A 10,004-nucleotide genomic window follows, 5' to 3' on the forward strand; every position below is an offset into this window, starting at 1 on the left:
AACACACATAGCAATAATCAAGAATAAGAATAATCCAAAAAATTAAAAAAAGGGAAATACATGAATCCAAATACTCAATGTAAGAATCAAGAAAAAGGAATAAAAATTATGTTCCAAAAATTATAGAGTTTCAGCGGAAGCAAAACTAAACTAAGTCTGGTTATTTCTTTGAGATATCTCATAAGCAATGGTCTTTTCTTCCAACTTAGCAATGAAGGGAGTCATTCATCCTTCCTCCATTGACGTGCTATCTGAATCCGTCTGCCATCAATGGGTGTTGTAAGCGCACTCCAAGTATCCACAGGGGCTTCGTGACATACGTCACCACTTCCCATTGGCACCTCCATAGCTTCTTCACTAGGGTTCCGTTCTCCCAGTCATAGGGAATTTCTCCCAATCCAAGATTCCCATTTGTTTAATTTAACATAAATTCACAAAAGGATTGAGTTTTGATGAACTCATTAAGTAAACACATTTCACATACATGTCAACATTTTATCATAACAAACAACATATATAAAGGATGATATGCAAGTGTATGGATGCAGCTAAAATTGAACTGTGCAAGTCTCTAGGATGGGAAACATGCTTTAAGCTATAACACCAGCCCTCCTCTGGGTAGGTCTAGTCACTCTGATCCCTCACGGACTGGTTACCTCTATTGGGATCCGGGGAAAGGGTTCAGTCCTCGTCAATCAACCACGACTAGGGTTTGGGTCCACGCTCTCTCCCACGATCATTGGCATGATTACTAGCACATGTCAAGGTTTCTAATCTAGTGACATACTATATATATATATTCCAGATACATACCCTATGGCACCAACCAACTAGGTTCAGTATCCTTCTCTACCTAAGAATGAGAATCCTCATGAACTAGCTACCTTTGTTGGACTCAATTCCCTAACCCTATAGTCATCCATATATTGTTGGGGTGGATGCTCTCATTTCCCCTCACGACTTCCGGCCAGTCCTTGGATGTCCATGAGCCCAAGCCTAACATATGCAACCCTACCAATGCATGATCAATAATGGACCACTAAGTCTCTACACCGACTGGCTACCGGTGTAGGATGAAACAGAGTCATGTCACTGCTATCATGGGTCATTCGGCTTCAATTCCCCTACCAAAAGAGTAGTAGCATGAATGGATACCTAGCCCATGCATTCTAGACCTCCTAGGTATGTCATCCAACAACTATGATAGTGTTGGGGGCATCAGTAAGCAATTTCCCATACCACAAGCCCTGATATCCCAAGCAATGGATACCAATCAGGATACCCTCCATCTTAGTTACAACACATCATCACTTGTCATTACAAAATCAGTCATTCAACATCATATAGTAATTGAAGTACGTTCTAATCATTATTCACAGCATAAATCAACCCTTAATTTATGAAAAATTCTTTTTGAAAGAATAAAAAAAAAAATGGGGGGGGGGGAAAAAAAAAGAGGTTTAATAATAATATTATTACTAATATAAAAAAAGTTTTTGTTTGTTGGGGGGGGGGGGGGAGGGGGGGGGGGGGGGGGGGGGGGGGGGGGGGGGGGGGGGGGGGGGGGGAAAAAAAAAAAAAAAAAAGCGTTTGGTTAAAAATTGAATCGGTTTCTTCGTGAGTCATGAATCTCCAACAATCCACGTTTTTGCCTAAAAATGTGAATGAGTTGGAAACCACCTATTGAGGTGGTTTCCAAATCGAGTCAGCGAATTCTGGGCTCGATATAAAAGGGAAAAAATGAACTTGACTCGGCGAAACTCACTTTCATCGAAACCTACTCGACACTCGACACTCGACACTCGACACTTTCATCCCGCTGCTGAAGTCGAAGATCCGTTCTCCTGCTGCTAAGAAGTTCGAATCACTCCCAACTTTCAACTTCTGCACTCCTCACTTCCGCACTCCTCACTCCTGTTGCTGAGAACTCGAAGCACTTCCGCTGCTTACAATTGCTGAGAACTCGAAGCACTTCTACTGCTGAGAAGGCGAGCGATTTCTTGATCTGAAGAAGGCGACGAACACCACCAACCTTGCGACGAAGGATCCCTATCACAGATTTATTGAATCGTGGTGTTTTCAGCAGATCTGGAAGAAGAACCCTAGCTTCTCGCTCCGCAACTCCAGCGTTCCCAAATCTTGGTGTTTTCGGCGGATCCGGAAGAAAAAGCTAGAGCTTCTCGCTCCGCAACTCCAGCGTTCCCAAAATTTTGTTTGTGTTTTCGACTTTGGCATCGAAATAGGCGGTAAGTCTCTGCATAGTCTTTATTTTCCCGATTGGATTAGTTTTGTGTTGGGTTTCTTATTCTCTATCTTCGTTTCTTGTTGGCTTGGTATTCTTGCATTTTGAATTCGATATCGATTTTGGTTTTGGCTTGGGGCTAGTGTTCAAGGTTGTAATAAGTAATTTTTCAAGAATCTCTTCTTCTTTAGCTAACTTCATTGGAGCGAGAGGAGTGTTTTGGGATTCATCGGCAAGGGTGAAAGGGGTGTTTGCTTGTTCTCGTGGGATTTTGTAAATTTTGAAGTTTATATTAGAATGGGTACGGTGCTGGGGCTAAATAAATTATGGATTGAGTGCTTTTGTTAAGGGTTTCCGGTGGCTTTGACAAGGCAAGAAAAATCTCTCATGGTTCATGATTCAAAGGTGGTTGTTTTTTTATAAGAGAGTGGTAAGATGCAGTTGATGAGAGACAAAAATATGGTGGAAGTGTGAGAGACCCCATAGAGTTGTATTGTAAGTTACTTAATAGTCTTATCATTCTTTTCTATTTTTTTATTTTCTTCTTGATTCCGTTTCATTTTGATTTATTGTGTGATCTGCTCTAAGTTCTTCAATTGTTCCTAGCTTTGTCTAAGACTAAACCAGCATTAGTTTCAAGATGATCCTGCCTGGGGCTAGGTCCTTCGTGATCCAACTCTATGTTCTTTTTTTTGGTTTTTTTTGGTGTTGGTAGAATATCCAGCTCTATGTTACTCATGATCTTTTTTCTCCTCTCTGCCATTTTTGTTATGTATTTCAAATACTTGATTATTCTATTTTCTTGTCTAAATTCTGGAAATCTGTTGTTTAGATCTGTTAATGTCAATCTTAAATTCTTAGCCAGATTTGGATTCACATTTTCTTGTATCTACCATCAGATTAAAGGTGAGGTCCGAGCCATCCAGAGAAACATATCCGAATTCGAAGAGTCACAAAAACAGATCCACGACTATGTTCTGTCAAATTCCATCCTATCTCATTAGTGAGCCACTACCCAAAGGTCAAATCAGATCATCAGATATGATCTGTCTATATCATCACAATTGATAGGGGTACTTTGGCACATCTAAGAAAGTCACCAAATCTCCATACACAGAAGGTCGTCTCCCCACCCAAACCCCCCCCAAAAAAAAAAAAAAAAAAAAACTCTTCTCTTTCCCTTTTTTTTTCCCTTTCTATTCTATTGCCTGGGGAGGGAAGGTGTCGACCAGGAAGGTTGAACCCAAGACCTCTTGGCAATGGGCTTTTATGTGGGATAAACTATGAGGTGCCTAACTTATTTGACAAGCCCTTAACTGGTGCTGTTGCTCAAATTTTCTGGTTATATATTGCATATTTGAATTTCAGAAAATAGAATTATGCAAAATGAAATTTCAGAAATTATTGGAAGTCCCTCCCCCCCCCCCCCCCCCCCCCAAAAGAAAAGAATGTTTGGCGGATGGAAATTTGAGGGAAATTATGCGACAATGGTGGAAAACAATTCAGTTTGGCCACCAGATTACAATTGTTGCCAACTTGGGGTCCTTAATCCATCCCAGGGTTAACTAGGCTACTTCTGCCTTCCATGTGAGTGCTTTCCTTGTAATGATGATTACTAAATAAATTTATCACTGTTTGCAATAATTTTAAGCTGTACTTGTATAAAAACTGCTCCTAGGAAATAGAAGCACTTGCAAGGGTTTTACTCTGGTTTGAGGCACTTGAGGGTCCTTCATGTATTGTTTTTTCATGAATTCTTAATAATAATAGTTGTCTTTTTTCTAAATACTTCACACTGCACACCACCCTCCCCCATTACACTCTGCACACCACCCTCCCTACCATTTGACTTGCATAGAGCTCATCATAGATCATTGATTGATTGTATTTTAGTTATAAAAAATTTGAAAAAGAAAATAAAAACACCAATTGGAAGAAAAGTGTAAGAAAAGGATTATATGTCTGAGGTGCTCACAAGCAATTATACCGACAACACCATCTATTGTCTTCATTTGAATTTCTAAGTCTCCATTCAAATGTGTATGTGAGACTTTTACTTGTCACATACCTGAAATCAATCCATTTATTGTGATTGACACATGATAGGATTAGAGATTATTAATTTCTATTACAAAGTCAACATTGGAGTTTGCTAGAAGTGCACCTCTCTCACATAGAAAGATCCGACGGTGTTCCTAACACGACAAATAGCTTAGGAACAAGAAGTTTGTCAACAAAAATGTATGGCCAGAAACGATTTGAATGGAATTTCATAGGGATAGCAGAAGGTTTGTTAAGGTTTAGATTTTTGTGACATTCTTTCTCTTCTCTCTTTGGCTTCAGTTGTGGCAACAAGAAGGTTTGTTAAGGTTTTTGTGTTGGTTCTCTGCTGGAGTGGGTGTGTTCTTGATTAGTCGTAGCAGTAGTATTAATCTTTTTCCTGTTTTTGATGAGTTTTGATCCCAACAAAATTATTTTGAATAATTTACAACTTTATTGCTGTTTGATGAGTTTTGTGCTTCTCCAACTTTTTAATTTTGTTGTTCAGTTGCGAAGGATTTGGTGATTTGATTTCCCTGAAATATTTGAACTTTTGATTATTTTGTGTTAATATGCATATTTGAAGTATATTGATTGGTTTACACCGAGGGGTTGTCCATTGATGAGAAGGCAGCTTCCATCATTATTTTGTTTGAACAATGAAGGGTCAATCTTCTCAGCTGTCTGGAACCCATTGCAGGAGACTCTAATATTTCTTTCTTAACGGTTGCAGTTGTTAGTTACAGTCACCACATACTCAAGCTTCTTCCCCACCAGTATTTCTTTGGTGGCATACAGCAGATATTTGGTCTTTTTTCTACTTATATTCTTAATTGTTATGTTCTGTTTTCAGTCATCTCCTTGGATAAACCCGTGCTTGATCTTGCGTAACATCTTGTGTTCTAATTAAAGTTGGCCTGAGGTCTCTGTTCTAAAATAAGAGAATATATAGATCTGCAAGGTGCTGAAGTGTTCTTCTGGATTATGAAATTTGGAAAATAGTGCTATAAGTTTAGTAAGTTTACTTGATCATTTGTGCAGCATCAACTTATGACACGTGTTTGTTAGCTAAGGCCTATAAGTTTAGTAAGTTTACTTGATTATGTGTTGATTGATATTAAATTTTTAAAGACTTTATGAATGATCTACGATTCATTGGTTTATCAACTTGGCTGTTATTAGTCATTTTAAGATGGATTTTTTGCTGCATTGGTTTATCAACTTCGCTACATTCAATGTATTGTTTTGATGTTGGCAGTTGCACATTTTGCTATGACCGTGTGTAATAGGCCCTTGACTTCCTTTTGATAATCCTTTGCTTTAATTTCAGATCTATATCCAATTTTACTCTATATCCAATTTGAGTCTATATGATCACATTTCAGGACCTAAATTTAGAGAACGCATACGCACGTTGTTCAACATGGATGACGAAGAGTTGGTAGTTGCTCTAGTGGGCGCAGCAGTTGTCTACGTAATTGAATACATTAGGAGAACATACGCGGGGAGGCAACCATATAGAGTAGATGTCCGGCGTGGGTTTCTTGAAACCCAACGTTTTATTGGTGGCACCGAGCGTACATGTCGTGAGGAATTGCGAATGAGCCAAAGATCATATTACAACTTGGTAAAATTATTGCGTACGAGGGGCTGTTAGAAGACAACAAATTGGTGTTAGTTGAGAAAGTAACGATGTTTCTACATTGTCTCGCACACCACATTAAGAATTCGACTTTAAAGAACCGTTTTGGGCATTCGGGGAGACAAGTGAGTCGACATTTTAATAAAGTGTTAAATGCAATGATGAAACCGACCCCGTTGCTTATAAAACCCCCTAGTCTCACCACACATCCGAAGATTGCAGGTAACCATCGCAGCTTCTTCCCATTCTTCAAAGATTGCGTTGGAGCCATTGATGGATCGCATATACCAGCATGGGTTCCTGTTGAAAAACATAGGACGTTTCGAGATAGGAAGGGTCTTATTACACAAAACATTTTAGCTGCATGCGACCATGACAAAAGGTTCACGTATATACTTGCTGGTTGGGAAGGGTCCGCATCCGACTCCCGCATTTTGGATGATGCTCTCCATAGAGATGGAGATGGAAAATTAGTGGTTCCAAATGGTAAATTCTATCTTGGTGATCTTGGGTTTGCCAACCAAAGAGGTTTTTTGAGGCCATATCGAAATGTTAGGTACCATCTCGAAGGAATGGAAGAGGGGAAATCAAAGACCCAAAAATGAAAAGGAGTTGTTTAACTTGAGGCACGCTAGGTTACGCCAAGTCATTGAAGGTGCTTTTAGTTTGTTGAAGAGTCGCTTTAAGATATTGGCAACTCGAGCGGAGTTTCCTTTCAGAACTCAAGTTAAGATTGTGATAGCTTGTGTACTACTTCACAACCACATTCTAAACCATGACTCTTTGGAAGAAGAGGAGGAATGGCTTGCCCATGAGTCGACGGAGGGGTTAGGGCCAACAACAGCTTCCTCTTCCGCACCACACCATGCAGATGATGAGGAAAGTAGTGATTCTGACGAAGATGAAGACAACCATGCAGAGTCATTTGAAGCAGAAGCATTTCGGGATGACTTGGCAACACAGATGTGGAATGCATATGCAACAACAAATGCTGCAGATGATGAAGACATGGGATCAGAGACTGAGTCAGAATCAAATGATTAAATTTTTATGTACTTCAATTTGAATGACTCCCAACTGTTTGAGTTTGAGTTTGGATTGTACCTTATTTTGTTTTACTTTGTCTCAAACTTTGTGGTATTATTTCATGTCAGAACTCAAGTTATGATTGCTTCAAATGTTAGCTTCAAATGTTAGAATTGCAACTGATCATGAATACTAATGTCATCATATGATTGCTACACTTCTGCACCACACCATATGTATTTTGATTGATCATAACTAACAGTTCATCATATGTATTTACTTTTGTCCCTTAATTATGATTTTACCAGATGGACTCTCAAAATGCATCACAAGCAAGAGGAAGAGACATAGCCTCATGGCCTATAGAGGTGTCTCTTTCTCTACTAGAGTTTTTCTTGCAAGTACATGCTAGTGGGAGGGCAGGAGACAATGGACTAAGAAAAGAGCATTGGTTGGGAATTAGTAGACAAATCTCCGAAAAGCATGGGTCCAATTATGATTGGGAGCAATGCCGCAACCATTTTAGGATTTGGAAAACTAGGTTGCGAGCGCTATCAGACTTGCAAAAACAAAGTGGACTTGGATGGAATCCAAGTGAAAAGAGGTTTGATGCTGCTCCCCATTTCTGGTCTGAAGTAAAGGTAAAAACTAATATTCACAAACCATAATTTTTTATAGATTACAACACTTTCCTCACCGCTGCACATTAGCAAAAAAAAGTGAGTGAATATGAGCCCCTATAGTTGATTCAAAGTTTACAAATTTATGTTTTGAATTTGTAGAAGAAAGAGCAAAAATATTGGAAGGACCATTCGGTGCGCCCCATTCACTTAGAGGTTGCTGCAGCCCTAGGTAATGAGATTGCAACAGGCTCTGAAGCTGGAACAGGTCAAGACTTCTTGAATGAATCCCAACTGAATTCACCTGAAGCCTATGAGTTCAACATCCAATTGGATGACAATGAGATTGGCAACTCGAGTTTTCAACCTCAGACCACTACACCTGACATGTCGTGGACCCAATCTACAGCACATGAGAGTAGTCGATCTCGAGGTAGGCCAAGAGCTGGTGAGCAGTCTCATGATTCCCACAAGAAGAAGAAGAAAGGAGTTGATCAAGTAGTGGGTCCCTTGGAGAATATATCTGTTGCTTTGGTAGACATGGTGAAGCTTTCTCATGAGAAGCTTGCTGCTGAGAGGGCTGCTGCTGAGGCAGCTGCTGTCGAGAGGGCAGCTGCTGCTGAGACAGCTTGTCGAGAGGGCAACTGCTGCCGAGAAGGCTGCTGCTGCTGCTGAGAAGGCTGCTGCTGCTGCTGAGAAGGCTGCTGCTGTTGCTGAGAAGGCTTCTACTGAGAAGGCTGCTGCTATTGCTGAGAAGGCTTTTGCTCATAAGGCTGAAGACAAGGATGAACTTTTACAAAATGCCATTAATGCAATGACAGAGCTTGACTTGGAGACTCGGCTGCGTGCAAAAGACCTCTTTGGAAATCACATCCGGCTTAGGAATGCACTACTCTCAGAGAAAGAGGAGGATAGAGCAACCGTCATCAAGTACTTCTTAGATAAATATGGCTGATGTTTAGTGTTGTTGAATCACCCAAACAATCATAATGTTTTGATAACATGACTTTTAAGATTTAATTTAGGGTATTAAAATTTTAAGAAGTTGAACTATACTATTGTAAGCCAAGTTTGATGGGTTTAATCAATCCTCCAATGGGGAGAATCTATGTTTTTATCATCCTTTACAACATTGTTGGTGAGTATACTACGTTTTCGATTTGAATCTACTTGCTTCTTGTACATTTCTATTGTCTAGCTCTTAATGGAGATATCAGTTGCCTAATGTTAACAGCTGAGAAAAAAGAATTGTTGTTGTTTGTCACATTCTGAAAGAGACCGAGTTCTTGTATGCAACCTCCACTTCCCCCTTCTTTTCTGTAAAAACTCTTTTGAATATGGAAAGCGTTTGAGCGGTCAAGAGAAGTAAAGAAAATAAAATTTCCTTCTGTTGTTTCTTCATATGTATGGAGTCTCTGTTCTGCACTTGGTTGAAATATAATTGTAATTACCAGTTTAATAACTACTGTATCAATATGCGCTGGAACTTTTGGATTTTGGTACTTGATTCCCTTCTAAGTTCTTTTGTATCTACTTTCTGTGCTTAAGCTCTGTATTGTTGAAATTATAGAGGTTGAAATGCAGAATGGTTTGTAGACAGTTACAGTATACTGGCTGGGTTGCTGAAGTGGAATTTTTGATGATCTGGTGTTAATAGGGGTTCATTATTGTAACTTTTGAAATTCCAGAACTTCCATATTGAGAAACATGTTTTGGGTAAAAGTTACTTCTTGAAAATCTATGGTCTTAGATTCTGGTTCTACTAATGTAACCATTTAGATATATGATACTTACTATTTGCAAAACTTTGACTGTTGAGGCTGTGCTTTGAATTTGAAGTCTTACCTGATACATTTGAGGGAGTGTCTTAAGGAAAAGAGGCCTTGGATCCTGTTGAGGGCTGTAGAGTTGCTGTAGAAGAGTGACATATTATAATTAAAAATGCATTTGTTGCTTGGCTTCTTAAGTCCCTTCACGATTTGGGCCTGCACTAGCCTCCAGTTTGATTTGTGGAGATGGGATATGGATTTTGCCTAGCTCAATACTTGCTTTGGCTGGTGTGCAACCACCCTATCTTTGGAGGAGCAATATTTAGAATCAAGTTAAAACTCTAGATATGTGCTTTATATTGGCTCTGTTTTCCTTTTTTTTTTAATCTTTTTCTTGGGGCGGGGGAGGGGGGTGTGAGACCTTTCAAGTGGAATTTCTGCAAACCCTTTTGGATTTCTTACTTAAAGGTGCAAGTTTTCTTTTGTATTTTTTATTTTTGCTTGTAATTCTGCAGGTTTTACATGGATAGAATTGTGTTCACTGTCTTATAAACATATGAGAAACAGATATTCATGCATCTATTCTTGCTCATGGTTTTTAACCGAGAATGTGTGTTATAACATCAATTGCATTATGGGTTAAGAAATGTTAAACAACTACAAAG

General features: G+C 39.3%; 1 protein-coding gene across 1 annotated transcript; it reads left to right on the forward strand.

Moving 5' to 3' along the window:
- Positions 1-6,908: 6,908 nt before the first annotated feature.
- Positions 6,909-9,729, forward strand: LOC149002117 (uncharacterized). Its single transcript, XM_089137905.1, has 2 exons — positions 6,909-7,591; positions 7,733-9,729. The coding sequence occupies exons 1-2, from the start codon at positions 7,259-7,261 to the stop codon at positions 8,243-8,245; spliced, it is 846 nt and encodes a 281-aa protein (XP_088994031.1). The 5' UTR covers positions 6,909-7,258; the 3' UTR covers positions 8,246-9,729.
- Positions 9,730-10,004: the final 275 nt, after the last annotated feature.

Source organism: Hakea prostrata, chromosome 10 (assembly GCF_041222555.1).
Source record: "Hakea prostrata isolate BN-2017 chromosome 10, UWA_Hpros_2, whole genome shotgun sequence".
Classification (NCBI taxonomy): Eukaryota; Viridiplantae; Streptophyta; class Magnoliopsida; order Proteales; family Proteaceae; genus Hakea; species Hakea prostrata.

Excerpts from the sequence above, each read along its gene's own strand:
- LOC149002117 (XM_089137905.1), top strand. The coding sequence starts at position 7,259 with ATGGACTCTCAAAATGCATCACAAGCAAGAGGAAGAGACATAGCCTCA. Across the intron at positions 7,592-7,732 it reads ATTTCTGGTCTGAAGTAAAG|AAGAAAGAGCAAAAATATTG; the intron begins GTAAAAACTAAT and ends TTGAATTTGTAG.